Source organism: Rhinoraja longicauda, chromosome 6 (assembly GCF_053455715.1).
Source record: "Rhinoraja longicauda isolate Sanriku21f chromosome 6, sRhiLon1.1, whole genome shotgun sequence".
In the NCBI taxonomy this organism is placed as follows: Eukaryota; Metazoa; Chordata; class Chondrichthyes; order Rajiformes; family Arhynchobatidae; genus Rhinoraja; species Rhinoraja longicauda.
In genome coordinates, this window is record NC_135958.1 from 78526543 (window position 1) to 78553187 (window position 26645).

General features: G+C 40.3%; 1 protein-coding gene across 1 annotated transcript in view; it reads right to left on the reverse strand.

Moving 5' to 3' along the window:
- Window positions 1–26645, reverse strand: part of smurf2 (SMAD specific E3 ubiquitin protein ligase 2) — a 142135-nt gene that overhangs the window by 21535 nt on the left and 93955 nt on the right. The window contains exons 9-11 of the mRNA XM_078401431.1: window positions 23649–23733; window positions 22395–22553; window positions 18895–18939 (exon numbers count right to left, since the gene is read on the reverse strand). Of these exons, the coding sequence (XP_078257557.1) occupies window positions 18895–18939; window positions 22395–22553; window positions 23649–23733 (289 nt within the window). The remainder of the gene's footprint in view (window positions 1–18894; window positions 18940–22394; window positions 22554–23648; window positions 23734–26645) is intronic.

Genomic DNA, 26645 nt, shown 5'->3' on the forward strand with positions numbered 1-26645 from the left:
TCCATATATCCACCACCCTCTGTGAAAATAGAGGGTGTCTGGAGTTTAAATTATTCTGCTTTCTAAGAAATGTATTTATCACTCCTTGTTTATCTCTCTTGTTATTCCCTCCTTCATTTCACGTTCCCAAAATATCTTCGAATTTAATTAAATCTCAACTGTTTCTTCAGACTCGGATTCTGCACAGGTTTAACAATACTATTTTTAACAGATCACCTTTGAAGATTGGACAGCTAAATGGTTCCCCAAGTACAAAATCATATTGAGAGCAAATGAATAAGAACCATTGCGACATTAGCTGTTTTTTTGCAAAGTCCTTGTTGTTTAGATCATATCCACAAAGAAATAAAACAAAAATATTCCTTTAGTATTAATATTTATAGCACTATAAAAGAACATTACTACTTTCAAGACCCTTTGTAGTCACATGTTCTATTAATATTAGTCCTCAGACTTCCATACACATAAATGAGTTGATCTCATCCCACAATGAAATGCGAAATTTGTTTTGAACATAAGAACACATGAAATAGGAATAGGCTTATCAAGCCTGCTCCATCATTTATTAAAATCATAGCTGATATTTTCCGACATTATCTTGACATTCCCCGATTTCTCCCATGTTCAGAAACCTACTGTCAGGAGGTTTCACAGGAATGGTTCAAAATGTTGACCACTATGTTTACTCTCAACATCTAAATCATCTCATGTTCTTTCAGATCGGGACCGTAAGAGTAGCAGGGCATAGTTTAACCTTTCAATAGGAACTATTCATTAATTCATTCAGAACTTGGTTCACTAGAAATCACATTTATCTTCCTCGTTCCGATGCTGACTGATCTGTTGGGCAACCACCGTGAATTGCATCATCAGTGACCTTCCTTTTACCATTAGGTCAAAAGTACTGGCGTCTGTAATGATTGTACAATGTTTAATTGTGTTTGCAACTCCTCAGTCAACGAAGCCAGTCCATGACGCATGCAGCAAGACACGGAAGTTATTTAGACAAGGATTGATAAATGGCACTCAATGCTGGACAATGTCCATCTATAATAAGAACATCGACCCTTTAATATTGCCAAGCCTCCCACTTCCAATTCTTAGACGAGACACTAGCCAGAACAGCCACATAAGTACGGTGGCTACAACAGCAAGTCAGAGGCTAGGTATTGTACATCTGGTCGCTCATTCACTGACTCCCCATAGCCTTTGAGAGGCACAAAAAGTTGGAGTAACTCAGCGGGACAGGCAGCATCTCTGGAGAGAAGGAATGAGTGACGTTTCGGGTCGACACCCTTCTTCAGACGTCACCCATTCCTTCTCTCCAGAGATGCTGCCTGTCTCGCTGAGTTACTTCAGCTTTTTGTGTCTTTCTTCAGTTTAAACCAGCATCTGCAGTTCCTTCCCCATACCCTTCCCACGGTACCAAGGACAAAGTTGTCCACTTGAATGGCATCTCATCCAACAATCTAAATGTTCACACTTTCCACCAATAGTTCTGGGATGCAACATACTTAAAATGCACTGCAGTTACTTAAGCCGAGGGCCGTTGGAACTTATGACATTCATCAGTAATCAACACATAGTTCAATGGGAACAAGGGCAATTTGGAATGAGCAATGAAGACTGGCTTTACCAATCATGTTCACATCCTGCATGTAAACAAAAAATTTATTTCTTGTATTTATTTTGTAGGAAGCTCCCACTTTGACAGCTTTTTCCTTACCGATGTGTGCATTAGGGAAATTACTGATTGCTTAGATAAGTGTTTATGAGAATATGTGTGAAAATGAGGGCAAAACTATATGCTTAAGACATTTCCTTTACTAACACATAAAAGGAAGCAATGCTTGTAGAGATTTCAACGTTGCACAAATTGTTTCCAAATATCTTTGGAAACTTATGCATCTCATTGGTCCATTTTTTTGAAAAAAACACAAATGTAACTTCAGTGTCTGCCTCTTAAACCTCAGACTTTGCCATTAACCACTTGCCAGACAACCATGAAGTTCTTTTCAGAAAAGGCACATAGCCAAGTCTAAAGAAGGGTCTCGACCTGAAACGTCATCTATTCCCTCTCTCCTAGATGCTGCCTGACCTGCTGAGTTACTCCAGCATTTTGTGATAGCCAAGTCCAAAGCTCCACTTAATTATAAGCATTTTGCTGTGCTATAACAATTTATTGAAATTTACAATATTAAAACTATTTTTACGCAGTGATTTTCTCATTTTTTGGCTCTGAAGTAGGCAACCCCTGATATGGTACAATTCCATGAAGGTGACAGAGCTGCCCCCTTGGTTTCTTGTCCTCTCTCTATCAGCCTGCCATCCTTCCCAGGAAGACGGTGAGCAAATATTTTCCACTTGTGGGTGGGAAGAGGGATAAGAATAATGGTGAAGGCGCGAGTCTGAAAGTGGAAACAAAAAAAAGATATGCTGACATGGTTAAAGAAAGTTGGTGGGGAAGCACAAATGTCAGCATATATCAGAAGGATCCATGTTTTTAAAAATGATGTCAATTGCTGTGGGAAGTGGAGTGGGATGGTGAAGAGGTTGAAAGAGAAATAGGCAGTAGAGCTGCAAAGTTCAGTTTCCCTTTATTCAAACTCAGGGTCTTTTATTTTCAGAAACTGCTCAACCCAACTCAACATACTCCTCGCATGAGACCTACAAAATCTTTGACTGAATGGCCATATCGTGCAAAGATGATGCACAAAATTTCTTCTTAAACCTTTCTTGAAATATCAAAATTAAGTAGCATCAGCACATTTGTCGTTTGCTCCACTCAACCACTCATATTTCACAAATGGAGACTAATGCTGATCTGTTCCAAGTACAAACGGGAATCCAAATCTTAGTGGAATATCATTAGTGTGTCATCATGATGTTTCAATTTTTCACCAGCTATGAGCCAATGTAATTAATATTAATAAACTATTAAAAAAGCCAAATTTGATCCTGCACAGCTTGGAAAATAATTTGAAGAAAAACCAAGACTTTTGTGCTCTAGCTTCTAAACACTCACAATAACTTGTATTTGCAAAAGCAATTGTTAACTTATTCTAACAGAGGTAGATTGAATAGGAATTCTTCAACTGCTATGGAACTGCATTTAGAAACTGTTTGCCTTTTGAATTAAAAAAAATCATTCACATGGCAGGGAATACAAAATTATTGTGTGGACAAGACATTTTAAAGGTGCTAAATTCACACAGCTAGAACATGCGGTTAGCAGTTCATTATGGCAAACTAAAGTTTTACGTCAATGAGGTAACAACTTGAATTGCTTCAGCCATGTGTTTAAATTCTACAAATTGAGGTTATTATGGTCACTGTATCACTAAAAGAGACATCACAGGGCAAAGATCAGGGTTCCTTTTTTATAAATTACATCTGCCAAGTCGAGGACTGTTCCTGCTTGTGTGTGCTTGATGTGAAAGAGGAAGCTTTCATGGGACTGGTGACTCCAATACAAATAAAAGAGCTTCATTCTCACTCCATGCCCCTCCCTTCACAAATGTCAACAGGAAGTCTCATCTTATTCATTACATGCATGGCAGACAGCACTGTGGAGCCAACTATTAAATCCATCCCCAGATCCGAGCCCACACTGACCCCAGAAGATGAGAATAGTGAATGGACTATTCATAAGGCACCTAGAACTCAGATCAAATGGAGGGGGAGTTTGATTGGTTAGGGAAAAGTTTCCCAATCCTCTTCCTTAGGTGGTAATGCATAGAAGAAAAAAAAAGGATTAACGAAGGATTATTGTTAATGGGTGGTAAATGGTCAGCATGGACTCCTTGTGCCAAAGGGTCTGATTTTTTGTTATATCTCTCCAAGACTCTGACTGGAATCAGATTGAAATCATGGACCAAAATCTTTGAACCCAATATTAAATATTGGAAAAAGCAAATATTTTTTTTAACAAGGTTAGATATATCCTTATCAACTTCTGACAGCATTCATTAAAATTGCATCTGCCTTTTCAGCACACTGGAAATGGACCTCTAGGTAAGCAGAAATGTTTCAGCAAAACAAAGTAGAATTACACCATAATGACAATTAATTGAATACATAACATGAACACACTTGCATGGTACAGTTGCAAGATCTTTGTACTCAGAGTACATCCCAAGTTGCCCATACCAGCCACATGTCCCAGTTACACTGCATTTGGTCCATATCCCTCCAAATCAGTCCTATCCATGTACCTGTCGTAACTGTTTCTTAAACGTTGGGATAGTCCCAGCCTCAACTACCTCCTCTGGCAGCTTCTTCCCTTTGTGAGAAAAGGTTACCCCTCAGATTCCTGTTAAATCTTTTCACCTTAAACTTAAACCTATGACCTCTGGTCCTTGATTCACCAACTCTGGGCAAGAGACTGCATCTACCCGATCTATTCCTCTTTTAAATACCCGTCTACTCATATTTCAAGTTCAATATTTGAGTCTTTTATTACAGCTAGCATTTAAGCATTCAGGAAAAGAAATTATAATTTATAAATTTTAAAGCTATTTTTGCTTTGTTAGAGATAATTATTAGCATAATCACATGATGGCTGGAATTATAAACATCAAAGCTAATGAAAGCTTCAAACTATATGGCTGAACAGAATAAGCCACAGGAGGCTTTGTGTACACCTGTAATTAAGCAGGAAGAGAGATATTGACAATCAATCTAGAGAATGAAGAGTACTTTCTATGGGCAAAAAGAAAATGCAGGAAAGGACTGCTTTGAGCAAGATTCAATTTATGTTGACCAGGCCTCTAAGAATGAAGCAATTTAGCAGCGAGTAAGGCAAATCAGATTTGGGATGTATTAAAACCTTAATATTTAACCACCCCTGAAGGGATCTACAGGAAGCATTAAAAAGGCAGCCAATACTATTAAAGATCTCACCACCCTGACCATGCTCTTATTTCACTACTGCCATTGGGAAGAAAGCACAGAGGCCTGAAAACCATGATGACCAGATTCAAGAACAGCTTCTTCCCAGCAATGATCAGGCTCTTAAACACTACACAACACTAACCTCTGCAATCATGACCTTCTATAGACTGTGTTCTTTGGTTGCATTGCGGACTTTGTTTTTTCCCCCCTATTATGGTTACCTATTATTAGAATTATGAATTTATTGTATTTTTGATTATTATATTTTATCTGTGTGTTATTGCATTAACAGCCTGCTAAGCTGAAACAAGCAAAAATTTAATTCCGTTATCCGCACATAAGACACATATTTACTCTTGAAATAGTGAGTACACATGGCACTTTATAAATCACAACCACACTTGGAATTGTGCAATTGTTTTCTGGTCACAACACAATACAAATAGATTTCCAAATGGACTAAATAATGTGGACCATGACCATCTGAAAAGAACAGAGGCAGGGCAATTTCAAAACTAGTCTGAGGAAACAATTTCAAGGAGCAAGCGCTCAATCAATGTCCCCTCAGTGGAAAAGATACCTAATTAATCTTTCAAGTAACATTTATTTCAAAAACTAATTTGGGATATAAAATGCAGATAAATGTGATATTTGATAAATGTAGCATGCCGAGGTATATCACAGACCCGCAGAGAGCTTGATTATTTTAGCCACAACCAAGGGAGTGGAACATGATCAAGATGGGCCATGGATTTCTAAATCCAACAATTCATACATTTCACTGAAATACAAATGTATCTATTGAGTTAAGGCTTGTGGCTCCTATAATGCGAACACAAACAGTAGATTTCTTGCATTTGGGTTTCATTTCTCTAGTTTCGCTCACAAAACAGAGCCCAATACAATCAATGTCAAGTAAAATACTGAACACAGCAGATTGCATTCCTAGGCAGAAACCTCTCCAATAGTTACTGCAGAATCTTGTTGACACGAATAAACCATGGCCAGTGCTTTTTTCAGAATAAATGGCAAATGTGTGCAGTTATTACATTAATCTAATTTAAATAGATTTTTAATGAGAACCTGTTAGATTTAGAGTTAGATTTAAAATCAAGGATTATGGGGAAAAGCAGGAACGGGGTACTGATTCGGATGATCAGCCATGATCATATTGAATGGCGGCGCTGGCTTGAAGGGCCTACTCCTGCACCTATTTTTGTTATGTTTCTATGTTTCGAAATCGTTAAATGTAGTGACATCACAATATTAAGGTTAAAAATAAATTAGTGCTCAGTGTTTTCAAATTTCTCCAAATTTCATCTTAGCAAATTGCGTAGAATGTATGCTGAAATTATAATATTTTTTTTTCTGAAAGCCTTTAGAATTACATTTACTTCTAATGAATCTTGACTGAAAGAAGTGGAATACAAATAGTTCCCATATTCTGCTAAAGCTGCCCAGCAATGATTATTAAGATGAATACAAGAGCATTCCTGCAGAATTAGCCTCTTCTCCTCAAGAGGATAACCAGGCCTCACAATGGATCACGGCAGGCACAAAACTACATGGACAACAAAAATTTGGAGTGATTATGGGTAGGACAAGTTCAGTTTGACAAATTGGACAGCAGATGAATTGAGCTGTTGGGCCTGTTTCCATGCTGCATAGCTCTACAGTGCTAACTTCCATTCCTTCATTCTATAGTACAATTAATTTTTGACTTTATGGTCACATTATGGTATCTAGGAATAAAACTATTAGTCCAAAACCAAAGTGTGATTATTAATACTATCAGGCTCGATCGGATGGCAATAGGAATAAGACTTCCACAGACAAAATAGTCTAAGATATTGAAAACAAAGCTTTTATAATGCATTAAAAAAAACTATATAAAAGTTAAGAGAAATACTGCACAGTGTATCCTGAAAATAATATGTCTTCTATGAATTTGGGTCACAACCCCCCCAACAAAGAATGGAGAAATACATCTTTAAAGAGATACCAATTTACCTTGGAAAGGATTGAAATATGGTCCTATAGAACCTACAACCACAAAAATATTTGGCTTAGTTTTTCCAAGTCTAGCATGCCAGAATACTATTTCTTCTTAAGAACGGCCAATATCATCAGAAATTCAATCGCCATGGGCAAAGTCTGTCGTTGACTCTTCAAACAAGTTTAATTTATCTCTGTAGCAATTCTATTCAGTGCAGTTACATCGGATTACCAATGATGAAACAGAGGTTCCAATATTTACACACAATAAAGCTACAAGGCAGAGACAAATCAGCCTTTTGGCTCTTCTGATATCATCTTGCCACAATATTAATCCAACAGAGGCTCTATAAAGTGCTGGTCAGGCCGCATTTGGAATACTGTGAGCAAATGTGGGCCCCATATCTGTGGAAGGACGTGTTGGCTCTGGAGAGGGTCCAGAGGAGGTTTACAAGAATGATTCCAGGATTGAATGGGTTAGTATATGTTGAGCGTTTGACAGCACTGGGCCTCTACTCTCTGGAGTTTAGAAAATTGAGGGGGGACCTCATTGAAACTTATAGAATAATAAAAGGCATAGATAGAGTGGATGGTAGGAGAGTTTAGGACCAGAGGTCATAGCCTCAGAATTAAAGGGTGCTCTTTTAGAAAGTAGGTGAGGAGGAACTTTTTTAGTCGGAGGGTAGTTAATCCTTGGAACTCATTGCCATAGAGGGCTGTGGAGGCCAAGTCAGTGGATATTTTTAAGGCAGAGGTAGACAAATTCTTGATTAGAACAGGTGTCAAGAGGTATGGGGAGAAGGCAGGAAAATGGGATTAAGAGATAGAGATCAGCCATGATTGAATGGCGGAGTAGACTTGATGGGCCAAATGGCCTAATTCTACTCCTATAACTTGTGAACAAAGGTAAAGTATATTTTAAACTCAACATTTTTAAAGCCTATTCAATTCCATTAATTTCCAAATTTACATCAAAGAAAGAAAAGAGAATAGAACAATGATATTAAGAGGAGAAAATGACAGGGATACCATTGTTTGTTATTTTATAATCAATTCAAAACATAATTTAATAGTAGCTGGAAAAGGAAATGAATTGGGTGTTCAAATAAAGATTATAAATTAGGAGGTAGACATAAATGCTGGAGTAACTCAGCGGGACAGGCAGCATCTCTGGAGAGAAGGAATGGGTGACGTTTCGGGTCAAGACCATTCTTCAGATTGATTGTGTCTACCTTCGATTTAAACCAGCATCTGCCGTTCCCTCCTATTCATAAATTAGGAGATTAACTACCTTGGAAAATGTTATATTTGGTGCAAATATAGATGAAACCAATTTTAATGCAGGACGATTCAAAAGTTGAAATTAAATACAAATATAGAAATGTTACATATTTGCACGATCAAATGAAAAAAGAGTATTTTTCTTCAGTGGATACTTAAAACACATTTTATTAATGAACAATATAACTACTTTTAAACTTTATCACAATATGCCTTTTCTTAACTGATCAAGAGTTAAACCATACACTTATTACATAAATCATAACATTTAGTTTTAAACTAGTCACTGCACAACTGTGAAATAAAACAAAAAAAGACTTTGTTGAAGGCAGGTCAGCAGACTGTCTGGTTTCTTTACAAAGTTAGAAATGGTCTGTCAGAATGATATGCTCTTTTCCATTATTAAGAACTTTAAAACATTTCACTGACATTTGGAAGCTGCTGAAGGAAGCTGAGTGCATTTAACTATGCATGCACAGAGATCAAGTTTCTGGATTAGAAAATGGCACAAGCAGACAGTCCATGCTCTCAATATTCATTTGCATGGAATCAGAAGTATGTTTCAGTAAAAACTGCCTCATTAATAAGGAGAGTCAAAGAAATACACCAAATTGCCAACACTTCCTGGCAGAGCAAATTCCAGATCCCAGGTTGTCAAAAGTTTGCACTGAATGCAGGTCATGTGTATTGCAAAAGGGTATGAAGGAAACTGAAGGGCGAGTCAACACAGGCTCTTTCAATATGTTTGACATCAGTTGGTTAATTACAGTAAATGCTTCAGGGCAGGTTATTTGTCTGCTGTATCTATCTATATAATACTAAAACTCAGATCTTGTGTATACTCAGATCTTGTGTATATTTGTTTTTGTGGTTTGGCCTGATATATTCGTAACAGCGATTGCAGCAAAACGGCCGACCGTAGCGCGACGGTTTTCGCACCGCCTCAATCGCCAATCTCGCGCTCGCTCGGCCGTGATATTTTCATTTAATTTGGTCGCGTGTTTTTTAAGTTACAGAGGTTTTAAAGCGCTGCCCCCCCCCCCCCCCTTTTTCAGGGGGGCGCTGCGGTGCAGATTTAGTTTTCAGCTTGTGGCTTGTGACGGCTACATTGTTTCGAAAAGTTTCCAGAAAAGGATTTAGTTTTCAGCTTGTGACGGCTACATTGTTTCGAAAAGTTTCCAGAAAAGCACTGATTGTTTTGTTATTGCAAGTCAAGTCAAGTCAAGTCAAGTCAATTATATTTGTATAGCACATTTAAAAACAACCCATGTTGACCAAAGTGCTGCACATCTGATTAGGAAGAAAAAAAAGAAAAAAGAAGGTTATAGTGGTCACTTGACATACACAGATCAGGAGGACGGGCCCAACGGGCACACTTGGAGAGTAAGAGTGGGGCTGGGGGAGGAGAGAATGGGGGGTGTGGGGACGGGCCCAACGGGCCCGCTTTGAACGGGCACACTTGTTCTAGTCTATCTATCTATCTATCTATATACTACTAAAATTCAGATCTTGTAGCGTTGTATATATATTCCACTGATGTCGGCTGAATACGGCAATTCCGGCAAAACGGTGAACCGTAGCGCCACGATTTTTGTACCGCCTTAATCACCATGCGGTTCGCTGCTGGAAAATGATATTTTTATTTAATTCGGACGCATATTTTTTAAGTTACAGAGGTCTAAAGGTGCTGCCCCCCCTCATTTATCGAAGTTTTGACAGAAGGGGGGCGCTGCGGTCCGGCAGTGCTCAGTACGCATGCGCGGAATCTCCTCACTCTGTACTCAGCACGCATGCGCGGCATCTCCTCACTCGCACCAAAACAATGGACGCCGTTAGCGGCGCAAGCACGCGATTTCACCGGCTCACCTCTCCTCTCTCCCCTTGCTTCTCTCCACTCTCCCACACCCGAAAGAACATCTCCCCGCAATCCCCCCCCCCGGGCCCCCTCCCCCCTCACTCTCTCCCCCCTCCACAAATACCGCCCCACCGCCCCATCTCTCATCACCCTCCCCCCCTCCATCCTCAACACCTCCCTCCCTCCACCACTCCCTGGGTGTGGGCACGGGCCCAACGGGCCCGCTTTGAATGGGCACACTTGTTCTAGTATACTACTAAAACTCAGATGTTGTATATATATATATATATTCCACTGATGTCGGCTGAATACGGCAATTCCGGCAAAACGGTGAACCGTAGCGCCACGATTTTTGTACCGCCTTAATCAGCATGCGGTTCGCTGCTGGAAAATGATATTTTTATTTAATTCGGACGCATATTTTTTAAGTTACAGAGGTTTAAAAGTGCTGCCCCCCCTGATTTATCGAAGTTTTGACAGAAGGGGGGCGCTGCGGTGCGGCAGTGCTCAGTACGCATGCGCGGAATCTCCTCACTCTGTACTCAGCACGCATGCGCGGCATCTCCTCACTCGCACCAAAACAATGGACGCCGTTAGCGGCGCCAGCCCGCGATCACCGGCTCACCTCTCCTCTCGCCCCTTGCTTCTCTCCTCTCTCCCAAACCCGGCAGAACATCTCCCCGCAATCCCCCCCCCCCCCCCGGGCCTTTGAATGATGCGATCTCCCGAAGCCCCCCCCCCCACCGGACTTTTCACTGATCCGATCACCCGCACCCCCCCCCCCCCCACCCGGGCCTTTGAATGATGCGATCTCCCGAAGCCCCCCCCCCCACCGGACTTTTCACTGATCCGATCACCCGCACCCCCCCCCCCCCCCCCCGGGCCTTTAACTGATGCTAAGAGTGTGTCTGGGGGAGAGAAAATGGGGGGGGGGGGGGGGCTGAGAATGGGGAATGGGACAACAGGGGTAGTGCGGAGGGGAATTGGTGGTGGGGGAAAGAGGGGTACTGGGAAAAGGGGAGGTCCATATCCCTCCCCTCTCCCCCATCCCTCCCTCCCCCCTCTCTCCCTCCCTCCCTCCACAAATACCACCCATCTCTCATCACCCTCCCCCCCCTCCCTCCACCCTCCATCCTCAACACATCCCTCCCTCCACCACTCCCTCCCCCTCGATCACTCCACACCTCCCTCCCCCAAACCTCCCTCTCCCTCCCATCTCCCCTTCACTCCCTCACCCCCTCCCGGATACAATGGAAACCCTAAGAGGACGGGCCAAAGGGGAGAGTGTGGGGAGAGTAAGAGTGGGGATGGGGGAGTGGGGAATGGGCCCAACGGGCCCACTTTGTCTAGTATACTATTAAAACTCAGATCTTGTATGTATATATATATATTCCACTGATGTCGGCTGAATACGGCAATTCCGGCAAAACGGTGAACCGTAGCGCCACGATTTTTGTACCGCCTTAATCAGCATGCGGTTCGCTGCTGGAAAATGATATTTTTATTTAATTCGGACGCATATTCTTTAAGTTACAGAGGTTTAAAAGTGCTGCCCCCCCTCATTTATCGAAGTTTTGACAGAAGGGGGGCGCTGCGGTGCGGCAGTGCTCAGTACGCATGCGCGGAATCTCCTCACTCTGTACTCAACACGCATGCGCGGCATCTCCTCACTCGCACCAAAACCTGAATATATCGTATATTTATACGTAACAGCGATTGCAGCAAAACGGCAGACCGTAGCACGACGGTTTTCGCACCGCCTCAATCGCCAATCTCGCGCTCGCTCGGCCGTGATATTTTCATTTAATTTGGTCGCGTGTTTTTTAAGTTACAGAGGTTTTAAAGCGCTGCCCCCCCCCCCCCCCCTTCTTCAGGGGGGCGCTGCGGTGCAGATTTAGTTTTCAGCTTGTGGCTTGTGACGGCTACATTTGTTTCGAAAGTTTCCAGAAAAGGATTTAGTTTTCAGCTTATGACGGCTACATTGTTTCGAAAAGCTTCCAAGTAGTCTTTTTTGTTATTGCAAGTCAAGTCAAGTCAGTTTTATTTGTATAGCACATTTAAAAACAACCCACGTTGACCAAAGTGCTGCACATCTGATTAGGAAAAAAAAAAAAAAGAAGGCTATAGTGGTCACTTGACATACACAGATCAGGAGGACGGGCCCAACGGGCACACTTGGAGAGTAAGAGTGGGGCTGGGGGAGGAGAGAATGGGGGGTGTGGGGACGGGCCCAACGGGCCCTCTTTTCTAGTATAATACTAAAACTCAGATCTTGTGAATATATATATTTATTTTTTTTGGGTTTGACCTGTATCGTATGTATATTTATTCGTAACAGCGATTGCAGCAAAACGGCGGACCGTAGCACGACGGTTTTCGCACCGCCTCAATCGCCAATCTCGCGCTCGCTCGGCCGTGATATTTTCATTTAATTTGGTCGCGTGTTTTTTAAGTTACAGAGGTTTTAAAGCGCTGCCCCCCCCCCCCTTTTTCAGGGGGGCGCTGCGGTGCAGATTGTTTTCAGCTTGTGGCTTGTGACGGCTACATTGTTTCGAAAAGTTTCCAGAAAAGGATTTAGTTTTCAGCTTGTGACGGCTACATTGTTTCGAAAAGTTTCCAGAAAAGCACTGATTGTTTTGTTATTGCAAGTCAAGTCAAGTCAATTATATTTGTATAGCACATTTAAAAACAACCCATGTTGACCAAAGTGCTACACATCTGATTAGGAAAAAAAAAAAAAAAGAAGGTTATAGTGGTCACTTGACATACACAGATCAGGAGGACGGGCTTTCGAAAAGTTTCCAGAAAAGCACTGATTGTTTTGTTATTGCAAGTCAAGTCAAGTCAATTATATTTGTATAGCACATTTAAAAACAACCCATGTTGACCAAAGTGCTGCACATCTGATTAGGAAAAAAAAAAAAAAAGAAGGTTATAGTGGTCACTTGACATACACAGATCAGGAGGACGGGCCCAACGGGCACACTTGGAGAGTAAGAGTGGGGCTGGGGGAGGAGAGAATGGGGGGTGTGGGGACGGGCCCAACGGGCCCGCTTTGAACGGGCACACTTGTTCTAGTTTACTTTAAAATTATGCTCATTCCTTGGAAAAGAGGAATGGAAAAACTAAATTGAATTGAGGAAAAAGAACTTTTAAAGTTGATACTATTTATGATTTTAGACCTTGAATAAATACATTTAAACATTTGCTGCATGTGGTTTCCACCCAGATTACACCAACTCTGGACTCTATCCAGTTAAGAGGTCAACCCAGACAAGTGAAAATAAAATTGGGATAAGCAGACAGTCGTCAAGATAGGACAGCGGTTTCTCGTAATGATGTTTATTACATGCTTCTGCTAACAGCAGCATATAAAAAGTAGCATCCTTCAGCCTTTGTGGTGTCTGGGTATTTACCAGAAACTGTCTGCAATTCTAGGTCAGTAAACGTGTCTTACTATAAACACTGTTCCTTGAACCCATAACCTTCATCCTATCTTCTAACATCTGTTGCTAATGTTATTTCATTGACTGACTGAAAACCAACTCAGTTGAATCACACACATACACTCACATACATAGGAGCTAACATAATAAAACAGACTAATGATGTTAGAAGACAGAAGAAAATATACTTGGTAGAACTGAACACATAACTCTGTTGATGAGCTAGACAGGTTCCTCTGGGAGGAGGGAAAAAGCATATTTTAAATCAGATTCCAAGTCACCACAGAATACTGTTCAACACCTGCCAACTGCTAGATACATAGCCATATTCACAGCATCTCAGGAACAGCACACCAAAGTATTCTCTCAATTGCCAAAGAGTAAATTGCAGGTTTGTGTGGGTTGAAAAATGTAGAGTAAGAGGGAAGGAAGATTTTTTTTTGATGTATTTAAGTATTTGACCACACACACATTTAGATCTATTTCAAACACTGAAAAAACTTCTAGCTTTCTGTTAATGGGAATGTATGCACATGCAGTAATTGCAGCCTTTTACAGTATTTGTCCTGCCAAATGTCAGAAATAACTAATGGAAAAATGCTTTTCAAAACTTCCACAGTATAACATTCTCCCATTTCATCTTGCTGCTGGTCTAGACAGCACAGAAATTTATTAGGGAACCTGCCGGTGTTGCACAGGGTTCTTTTATTTGAAATTAAGCCCTTTGCCGTGTGATTCTATTTGCAAGTTTGCTCAGGGATCATGATGGTAGATATTTACAGCATTTGGCCTGGTTTGGACAAAAGAAAATAATCAAAGTTGGTCTCAGAAATGCATTTCTTTTGCTATTTTGTAAAAGAGACTGTGATTCTGAGCCCTAGAAAGGGAACAGGGTTAGTTGTGGCCCTTTAAAACTGCTCACAACTGAAACAGAAATTAGAAAATATCACATCTTGAGCAACATCTCAAATGCCTCAAGTTTATTTTTAATGTATTGAAAAAATTGGTGGACGGATTCATTGAATAGGGATATAGAAGTAAAAGCAATTCCCTCAAGATTTTTATCTTGAATAGCTTTTTCTTAGTAGATGATATTTTGTGTGAATCAAAAACTGCAGATGAAATTGAAGGACTGAAATAAAAATAGAAAATACTGGAAAAATGCAGCAGGTTGGAAAGCTTTGGAAAGAGAAACTTTCAGGTTTGTAGGCTTATTCATCAGAACTGAGAAAAAAATCAAGTTAAAGTAGCAGAGAAGATTGAGGAAGGTCACGGGTGGAACAAAGGGAATGCCTGTAATATGTGAAATGATGTGGTCATTAAGTGGATGGCTGAGCTCCTTTATTTTAAGTAATGTGCTGCTAATATTGTGGTCTGGATGTGCCCAGCAGCCTAAAATATACCAATGACAGAAAATAACGGAAAAAAAGTGGAATGGCAAGCACAAATAGGCAATACTAATACAAACAGAAAGAGCAAGTTATCTGAAACTGAAGAATTCAGTTCTGAGACCTGTAGTCTGCAACATGCCTGGATTAAAAAAGAGGTGCTGCTCCTCAACCTTACATTGGTCTCATTGTAGAGAAAGAGGGATCAGGGTGGAAGTAGCTTAGTGAATTAAAATGGCAGGCAACACCTTACCTGGAAAGACTATTTGGATCCCTGGATAATATTCTGTGTCCAATTATGAGACGAATAGATCGGGTAGATGCACAGAGTCTCTTGCCCAGAGTAGGGGAATTGAGAACCAGAGGACATAGATTTAAGGTGAGGGGGGATAGATTTAATAGGAACCTGAGGTCATAAGGAATAGGAGTAGAATTAGGCCATTTGGCCCATCAAGTCTACTCCGCCATTCAATCATGGCTGATCTATCTCACCTTCCTAACCCCATTCTCCTGCCTTCTCCCATAACCTCTGACACCTGTATTAATCAAGATTCTATCTATCTCTGCCTTAAAAATATCCGCCGACATGGCCTCCACAGCCTTCTGTGGCGAAGAATTCCACAGATTCACCACCTTCTGACTAAAGAAATTTCTCCTCATCTTTCTAAAAGAACATCCATTAATTCTGAGGCCATGACCTCTAGTCCATCTAGTGGAAACATCCTCTCTACATCCACTCTATACAAGCCTTGCACTATTCTTTATGTTTCAATGAGGTCCCCCCTCATTCTTCTAAACTCCAGCGAATACAGACCCAGTGCTGACAAACGCTCATTATAGGTTAACCTACTCATTCCTGGGATCATTCTTCTAAACCTCCTCTGCACCCTCTCCAAATCCAACACATCCTTCCACAGATGTGGTGCCCAAAATTTCTCACAATATTCCAAATGTGGCCTTACCAGCGCCTTATAGAGCCTCAACATTACATCCTGGTTTTTGTATACAAGCCCTCTTGAAATAAATGCTAGCATTGAGTTTGCTTTATTTACTACCGATTCGACTTGCAGATTAACTTGGGAATCCTGCACTAGCACTCCCAAGTCACTTTGCACCTCCGATTTCTGGATTCTCACTCCATTTAGAAAATAGTCTATGCCTTTATTCCTACTACCAAAATGTATGACTCAACACTTTGCTACATTATATTCTATCTGCCACTTACTTCTCTGCCCACTCTCTCAACCTGTCCAAGTCCTTCTGCCGAGTCCCTGCTTTCTCCACACTACCTGCCCCCACTTATTTCATATCATCCACAAACTTTGCCATAAAGCCTTCAATCCCCTCGTCCAAATCATTAATATACAACGTGAAGTGTAGCAGCCCCAGCACTAACCCTTGCAGAACTCCACTAGTCACAGGCAGCAACCAAAAAAACCCGAAGTAAACAACATCTACTGACTCTCCTTTGTCTGTCCTGCTATTTATTTCCTCAAAGAATTCCAACAAATTTGTATGGCAAAGCCTCCCCTTCACAAAGCCATGCAAACTTCGGCCTATTTTATCGTGAACTTCTAAGTACTCCGTAACGTTACCCTTTATAATGGACTTTAAAATCATACCAACCAGTGAAGTCAGACTAACCGGCCTATAGCTCCCACTGTTCTGCCTTGCTCTCTTTTTGTGCAGAGGGGTAATATTGGCAATTTTCCAACCATCTGGGACCACTCCTAACTCGCAATTCCTGAAATATCACTATCAATGCCTCCACAATCTCTAAAGCCACCTCTTTCAGCACCCTAGAGTGCAGTCCATCTGGCCCAGGTGACCTATCCACCTTCAGCCTTTTCAGCTTCCCAAGCACCTTCTCACTGGTAATAGCCACTCCACCAACTTCCACTCCCTGACTCTCTTGCATTTCAGACACATTGCTGGTATCTTCCACTGTGAAGTCTGGTGCAAAAACATTATTCAACTCCTCTGCCATTTCTTTCTTCCCCATTATCACTTCTCCAGTGTTATTCTCTAGCGGCCCAACATCCACTCTTGCCTCATTCTTGGTCTTTATATAACTGAAGAAACTCTTCCTATCCTTTTTTATATTATTGGCTAGCATACCTTCATATTTTATCTTTTTTAGTTACCCTCTGTTGTTCTTTAAAAGCTAACCAATCCTCTGGCTTCCCATTAATCTTCGCTATGTTATATGCCTTCTATTTTAATTTTATACTGTCCTTGACTTCCCTTGTCAGCCACGGTCGCCTCTTTCTCCCCCTAAAATCTTTCTTGCTCTTTGGAATGAAAAGATCCCACATCTTCCGGATTATTCCCAGAAATTCCTGCCATTGCTGTTCCACCGTCATTCCTGCTAGGGTCCCTTTCCAGTCAACTTTGGCCAGCTCTTCTCCTTTCCCCAGCTGCAATACCCACACATCCGATTTCACCATCTCCCTCTCAAATTGCAGATTAAAACTTATCACTTATCGTTGTGGTCGCTACCTCCTAATGGTTCCTTTACCTTGAGTTCCCTTATCAAATCATTGCATAACACTAAATCCAAAATTGCTGTTTCCCTGGTAGGCTCCACTACAAGCTGCTCTAAGAATCCATCTCGGAGGCACTCTACAAATTCCCCTTCTTGGGGTCCAGTACCAACCTGATTTTCCCAGTCTACCCGCATATTGAAATCTCCCATGCCCACCGTAGCATTGTCCTTTTAACATGCCAATTTTATCTCCTGATGTAACTTGTATCCTATATCCTGGCTACTGTTTGGGGGCCTGTAAACAACTCCCATTAGGGTCTTTTTACCCGTATAATTTCTCAGCTTTGTCCACAATGACTCTACATCTTCTGATCCTATGTCACCCCCAACAGAGCTACCCCACCCCCTCTGCCCACCTTCCTGTCATTCTGATATGACGTATAACCCTGACTATTTAGCTCTCAGCTCCAATCCTCTTGCAGCCACGTCTTGCAGGCACTCAAAGCATGGACTGCTGACAGAATCACACACTTTAATTTTTTTTAAATATTGAATGGCTCAACAAAAGGAAATGTAATTCAGACAACCATCACTGATTTTACAATCCTGGAGATACTAGGGACACGGAGTAGTAAAATGCCAAACAGAATGAACCCCAGGCAAACATACAATCCTGTTATTATTCTTGAAGTGATGTAATTATCAACAGCAGACAAATTATGGGTATAATTCATTGCTTACTATCTGCAAAATGAAGGGAGGGCTACAATAATTTGAACAAAAACATTTTGTAAATCCTACCAATTGAAGTTATATCATGATATAACATCAGTTGGTACCATGTGAGGAGTTAAGGTTGATACCTTATTTCTGACCCTTTCCCAATACATTACCACTCTCCACAGTACAAAACTGAGAGAGAGAAAAATGCAGATTGCAAAAATCACAGTTTAATCCAAGATGGACAATATGATTCACAGATTAACCGCAAATAACATCACATAGCCACCCATGGGGCTACACAGTCAAACCAGACTTTTTTTACTCTCCCAAACCATAATTTTGTTAATTATTTTTTTACTTTTGGTAATTCCAAGTCAAATTCAAAGGTTATGAAAATGGCATTCACTCTTTTTACATTTTATGATTTAGTTGGCAACATGCTTCTTCACGATAATTAAGAAGGGTCTCGACCCGAAACGTCACCCATTCATTCTCTCCCGAGATGGTACCTGACCCGCTGTGCCTCTCCACGATAATTAATATTACCAAAATCCACAAGGTTCACCCCCCTAACTTTTGTTTGATTGTTTGAGTCCTTAAAATGCTCTTATGCACTATTTGGGGCATCTATTCCATCATCCAATTAATTTTCAGCAATGGGTACTTATCCGAGAAAAATCAATCCCCCTGATAATCAGGATATACCACTCATCCAATCTTACTTTCCCTTTTCCTTCTTCTGTTTAATTCAAGCTATTTCCGACTAAGAAAATGTGAATGAATAAAGTGGCATAGCTCATCTTTCAGATTATGCTCCAATTACTTCACCTTGTATGTTGATACTGTAGATTCGATCCTTGGTTCGTGTCCCTCCTTCAGCACAGTAACCATGATAAAAAAAAATTAAAACAAAGTATAGTAATTAATTATAAAAAATCAATTTAATGCATTCATCCATTATCATGCATTGTGCCAGACTTCAATGCAAAGTAATAAAAGTAAAATAAAAAGTAACAATGGGTTATATTTTTAATACCTCATTGCAACGTATTATTTTGCTGCCTGCCTATCAAGGCAACACTAGTCAGCTAGGCTGGATAATTTCCACCAAACAGGCTCAATTTTATGCACATAATTTATAAATAACTCTTCCCCATCCATTATAATTTATTTTGAGAAACTATCTTGTTTTAACAGGGAAAAGTGGTTGTAGCTTCCATCACAAATTCGGTTCTATCTTTATCGAGACTCTGTTTTCCGAGTACAGGTGCTCCTCAGTTTACGATGGGGTTCCGTTCTGAGAAACCCATCGCAAACCGAAAATATTGTAAGTTGAAATGCATTTAATACACCTGATCACGTGGCCGGAAGCGAGCTGCGGCTCGCCACGGGTCGCTGCTGTTTGCACCATCGCAAAGTCAAAATATCGCAAGTCGAAGCATCGTAAGCCGGGGAGCACCTGTACGTTGATTTTTCTGCATAGTAGTGTTTACTGCAAGCTTTCTGTCCCATCTCATCTCTAACGAATTAAATGCAACGACGTTGTCTACCAACGCTCTGTATTTAAACCAAAATACTGGCAAAAATGTGGTTTTGTCTCTACACCAACATACCACAGTATAAAAGACATCCTGAACAATGCGAAAATGTGTAAATGGAACAGGTGTTGAACCTCAACAGATTCCGCCCATGAGACAGATACAAGCAACTGCAGTTGCTGAATAACGCAAAACACAAAGTGCTGAAGGTACTCAGTGGGTCAGCCTGCTCCTGTGGAGGGAATGTACAGACAATGATTCGGGCCAATTCTGAAGAAGGGTCGCCACCTGAAACATTGTCTATTCGTTCCCTCCACAGATGCTACCTGACCCTGTTCCTCCAGAACTTCGTGTTTTGTCCAAGCCTACTAGTCCGGGGCAAATACAAAACAAATCTGCTGCCTGTAACTACTCTAAGCAATAACCACACAATAGCACCAAATGTGCTTCTACGGTTAAAGTACTTTTATTGCTTTATAAAGGAAGTCGACAAGGTAACCAGAACCAAATCATGTTTTTTTTCCAATATCTAACCTTGCCAACACTATTATCTCTCTTGATAAATTAGAACTTGAATTTATGTAGCATTTTTACTATAAAGGTAGAGCTACTCAGTACATTGAGCTGGAGTATTCTGCCAACTGCTTATCTGCACCTATTGTTTGTGGATGCAGACAATTGTTATAAATGATCTTCCAGATCCAAGCGATGCAGTGATGCTGAGAGGGTTCAAGAGGCCACTGAGACCATTCCTGAAACAGTCTGATAGCTTTGACAATTGACTTCAGTCAAAAGTTTTAAAACTTCTTCAGAAGTTGAGGAATTTAAAATAACATTATCCTAAAAGATCAAATAAATTAGAAACAAAATTTACATGGGAAAAATATCTTTAAAATACTGATAAAAGTTAAAGTAAAAGCCTTTAAACACAACTTGTTCTATTGTGTTGGCACTGCAACTAAATAAATGGGGCGAGGTGGTTAATGTCCATACGCAAGCCAGGTTTGGCATAAAGCAGATGGACTGGATGTAGTTAGCTTCTGGCCTTTCTCTGTGTGGCATGTTAGGGCTCAATGGTCTGGCCAGAAGTGCTGAAGACCAGATCCATAGGTATCTGACTTTCAGCTTGCCTTGGATTTCTGTGCAAACATTCTCCAATTGCAAAGTGACCGAGCAGCAAATGGCTGACTGCTTGATTCATCCAAATGAATCAGCTCAAACTAATACTACCAGTTTCAATATATTTTCCCACTAACTTCTTCAACAGTGTTATTAGTCTGTGTGCACAATATTTCAAAAGGGTAATCAGAGTAATTCCTTGTCTAACAGAAATACAATCTCTTCAACTACACACTTGAATATTATCTAATTTTAATTTGTCCTTTCAAATAAAAGGGGCTAATCGCTGTAACATTTTATGGTTTTCATCACTAATCTTGAATCACTTTATTGATTATTGCTGTCGCATGCACGACTCTTTCTTTAATATCCACTTCCTTTTTGAGGCCTTTTCTTCCTGCACTAATTATATTTATTTCATTTTGTTGCAACTGCCATCCACCAATTAATTTAAAGAACGTATTCAAATCTTTTGAGACAGATGGCACTCCTTTGCATTTACAGGGCAAATGCTTCACGCCTCCTTTCCAAAACAAAATCCAAATAATGTGCTTTGAGGTTTGGAACATGATCAGCAGTTCAAGCGATACTCATTAAAAACTCACACATCGAACAAATCTGCCCAGAAAGGCTATCTATCCCCTTTATCCAAATGTTCCAAAGCTTCTACCCAACATCCAACATTCATTTGTATTTGTAAAATGGGAGCTGAAAATGATTGCATGCAATATCCAGTTCTTTGGATGCTTCAAAATAAATCTAAAATGTTAATCCAAAATCTAAATTTTGCATAAGCAGCATAATTTGCCCAACAGGCAAGCAATAGAATGTGCAAAGAATTTTCTATTGGACTGAAAATGGCTATTAAGGAAATTGCTGCATTTATAGGACATTTAAGTTATTTGACTGCACTTGACAGAACATTCTTTGTAATCAGCAAAATCATCTGCACCCATTCTGGATTATACATTCATGTATGTTCACGATTGTGAACACTTGTTCTCTACCAGTTTCAAACTCATGCAACAGATGCAATTCTAGCTGGAAATTTTTATTTGGTACAAAATACTTTTTGCACGTTATTTTTTTCCATTTCAGGATCTTTTACACTGAAGATTTATCCTATTTGCTACTATAATTTCCATTTGACCATGGATTGATTAGTTCTGCTGCACACTAAAAAGCCACTGCAGACACCTCAGGTGCTTGCCATGAAAGAAAATGTTAAACATACTTTGTGAACCATCAGATGGGAATATCATCAAACAAAAGCTCTTTTTTCCCTCAAAGCAAGACATTCTGTGCAAGGGCAGAACTTTAAAGACTAAGTGTTTGGTAACAAAACATAACTCTGAGAAGTCTGGAACATTTAACATAAATCAGAGCTGTTGGCAAATCTGAAATATTTCAACCCTGCTAATAGCCAAGCTTCAAATGTTTTGATGGGACAATTTAATAAGTGTACAACCAAACTATTCCAGACTGATGTTAATATTTGTTTTCAAATGCTGTTTAAACAGCTGCATTGGGGGGAAAAAAACAATACCAATTTAAATAATAAGGACATCCAAAAACCATGTTTGTAATTCACTATTGTGAAATACTTGAAATTTTTTAACAAGATGTGTGGGACGGGGGCGAGGTCAGGGACAAAAAAGTTTAATTACTTACTTTAAAATAAAATGCAAATTAGCGGACAATCTTGGGTCTGTAAACTGTGTTGTTCTGTTGTTGTGGTCAACAAAGTAGACCCTTCCTGTTGCTGTGTTGCGAATTTCCCAGCCCGGAGGTAACGGCCCTAGTTCCTCACAATTTACGTTGCTAAGATCCCTGCAAAACAAACATAGACGGCTACCTCAGCGTGCTTCATGCCAAACCAATTAAAATGGTAAGGAATACAATTCCATAATGTCAGAAAAACCAGAGTGTTCCAAGAACTTGATACTTTCTGCTAGAATCCTTTAGTATCCCAAGATACAAGCTTACAAAACCTGCATAGGCCTCAAAACTAGGTTGTCATATCATAAATCTACATTTTAACCACAGTCTCAGCCAAGTGGCTTCATCCCAAGGAATAAATCCATTAAAAGCAAATGTTCCGGTACCTTTCATATTCATATTATGCTGAGAGCTCTTCCCAAAGTATACAGAAACATAAAAATTTGCTTTCAACCAAAATCCTTACCACAAAATGTTTAACATATCTGTGCTCTGTAACACTGCCCGCAACCTGGATTGTCTGTTTGGCAAGTTTTGTTCAAATAAACCTTTTTCTTAATTCCCCTCATCGTTTTAACATTCATTCTTTCCAAAACTGCTCCCGCTTTACAACTACGCTGATCCCTAGCTAAATCTGAAGCCAACTGACCTACTCTTGGAGCTCTGCCAAAAGTTTCCTTTAACTGGGTGCCAATTGTTTTGTGACATACGCCTGGGTAGATGCAATCTCTACCCATGTGCAGAATTGCTTTGCTTCCAATTAACATCTACTGGTGACAAGAATTTCTCTAAGGAAGAATTTCCAATCTTAACTTGGACAGAACAATCACTGATGTCACCAACTGTTGTGAGCCTCTTAACAATGGCCACAGCAGGGACAAGTTGTACTGCTTATTGTTTTGATAGGGAAACATTAAGCGGAGTAGAAGGTAATCTAAAAGGGGAAATAATATTGAAACATACATTGTCGTTGATCAGGCAATTTTAAATAGGCACATGAAATTCAAATTCTTAAGAGTATTAAATTTTTTATTGCACATCAAAATTTCACTAACACAAAGGGTTCCACAATTTTTACATTCTAGATTTTAAAACGTTATAAGAAATAATGCTGGGTTTTTACAAATTATTTATAATTTCTATCACATAAACGAAATAATCTTGAATTACGGTTGACATAGACCTATTAGGCCAGGTTTCCTTTACCTGGGTACACGAGGATCATGCCATGTGCTCACCCCGGTCTGTGTGTGCAGAAAGTACACCTGACCTTGTTGCGTTGTTCTTTGTTCTATATAAAATATAATAAATAGTAATGACAATAGCAGTAAAGGTGAACTTATTTGCAGCTGATAAGATCTGCACCAGCATGAATTTCAACAGTTCCTACATTTCACATGACAAGACCATTAAAAAAAAATGACTACGTTGAAGTTGAACATTTGTAGGATTGAAACTGGCAGATATTCATGAATAGGAATAGAACCATTTCAAAACATTTTCTTTTACATTCCCTCTCTCTAGATCACGTCAAACAGAACAACTGACAAATGAATCAAGCTCCAGAGCTCTGCCAAACCACTATTACTGACCACCTGGAGGTCAAAGAATTACCACAATTTTTCCTGTTCAGTCTACAATGAAGCATTGAGATCCAAATCCACATTTTTCCAAAGCTTTAAATAGTTACAAGATAAAAATCAAAACCCGTAGCAATAACAGAACTTGTTTCTTCCCTATTTGCCATTTCCATACATAAAGTTAGACAAGATGGATTTGCATTGTCCATACACAATAACTGACCTGACATCTAGCACAATAAAGGCCAATGTGACAAATACTGGTTTTAATCCAAGAACCAGTGAGTGGTCTGCACAATATAAACTCTGGATTCATTCCTACAAATTTTATTTGCTAACACATATTCTAGAGAAAAGATAACTGGTTTGAACATAATGGAAGAACTTTGACAATATATTCTAGCAGCATAAATCTATAATACGCCATGCTTAATGAATACAGTAGAACAATATTCTGCATAAAATTCATTTGTAATTCAAAATGTATCCCTAAAGTTAAGGGAAGTGTTGGGTGAGAATTTCTATGTATCTTTTTATTAGGTGCCTTAATTCATAGCAAGATCAATAGACAGTAGACAATAGGTGCAGGAGTAAGCCTTTCGGCCCTACAAGTCAGCACCGCCATTCAATGTGATCATGGCTGATCATTCACAATCAGTACCCCGTTCCAGAGAATTGGCCTCCACTGCCTTCTGAGGCAGAGAATTCCACAGATTTACAACTCTTTGAGTGAAAAAGTTTTCCCTCATCTCTGTTCTAAATGGCCTACCCCTTATTCTTAAACTGTGGCCCCTGGTTCTGGACATCCCCCAACATTGGGAACATGTTTCCTGCCTCTAGTGCATCCAGTCCCTTAATAATCTTATATGTTTCAATAAGATCCCCTCTCATCCTTCTAAATTCCAGTGTATACAAGCCTAGTCGCTCCAGTCTTTCAACATGTGACAGTCCCGCCATTCCGGGAATTAACCTAGTAAACCTACGCTGCACGCCCTCAATAGCAAGAATATCCTTCCTCAAATTTGGAGACCAAAACTGCACACAGTACTCCAGATGCGGTCTCACTAGGGCTCTGTACAACTGCAGAAGGACCTCTTTGCTCCTATATTCAACTCCCCTTGTCATAAAGGCCAACATGCCATTAGCTTTCTTCACTGTCCGCTGTACCTGCATGCTTACTTTAAGTGACTGATGAACAAGGACACCTAGATCTCTTTGTACTTCCCCATTTCCTAACTTGACACCATTCAGATAATAATCTGCCAAAGTGGATAACCTCACATTTATCCAGATTAAACTGCATCTGCCATGCATCTGCCCACTCACACAACCTGTCCAAGTCACCCTGCATCCTCATAGCATCCTCCTCACAGTTCACACTGCCACCCAGTTTTGTGTCGTCTGCAAATTTGCTAATGTTATTTTTAATCCCTTCATCTAAGTCATTAATGTATATTGTAAATAGCTGCGGTCCCACCACCGAGCCTTGCGGTACCCCACTAGTCACTGCCTGCCATTCTGAAAGGGACCCATCAGATTCATAACAAAATGGCAACAATACCAAGATTTCCAAGAAGTGATCTGTCCATTTTGAGGGGTAATGGTGTAGAGATGAGTGGGAGGGTTGGATGATGGGTGGGTGCCAGGGAAAATGCATAACATTTTTGGAATGGAAAGGTAATAAGCACAGACTGCGGTTGAATAGTCAGCATGGGCGAGTTGGGCCGAAAGGCCTGTTTCCGTGCTGTATGGCTCCGTTTGACTTTATGGCATACGAGACTCTGTGAAAGCTATGTCATAGAACAGTATGAACAGTCATGGATTTAAATTGATTGAAAAGTACAGCATGGAAATAGGCCCTTCGATCTACTGAATCCACAGCATCTATCGATTACCCGTTCACACTAGTTCTACATTCTCCCACTTTCTCATCCACTCCCCACACACTAGGGGCGAACTCTGAGCACCCGAAGGAAACCCAAGAGGTCATAGGGAGAATGTGCAAACTCCACACAGATAGCAATCCAAGGTCAGGATCAAACTCAGTTCTCTCACGCCGCAAGGCAGCTACTCTACCAGCTGCGTCAGTGTGCCACAATGTAAATAATGGCTTGATAAGATCAACATGCGGAAAATAATTTCCATGGTAAGAGAACATAATATAATAGAAGAAACTGACAAAAATGGTTGTGACAAAATGGATCAACAAAATGGATCAAGACATAATGATAATATAAATCTATGTACATGATATCACTCATCAGATTATATACGCTATCCACATGATGGTTAGCTATACAGATTAAGGAGGTTCAAACTCTGGTCTGTGTTGAGTTGCTGAATAACAGCAGGGGGAGCACTCCAATCAACCCAAAAGCTTGCACTAGGTGAAAAATGAAACAGAAATTGGCTGGATTCTCCAGCTATCAACTCTTGCTGGAAAATGTGTGTGGGGATATCAGGTGTAGGCAGGATTTGGCCAGGCCATGATGCCTTCTATATTTGAAAAAAAGTTGGAAGTACTCATTGTCTCGGTCGGCCAGATGCCAGAGGACAGCTGATCCTTGTGAAATTTTAAGCAAGCACAAATCAGGATCTCACAGACAGAGGGAAAAATAACGCA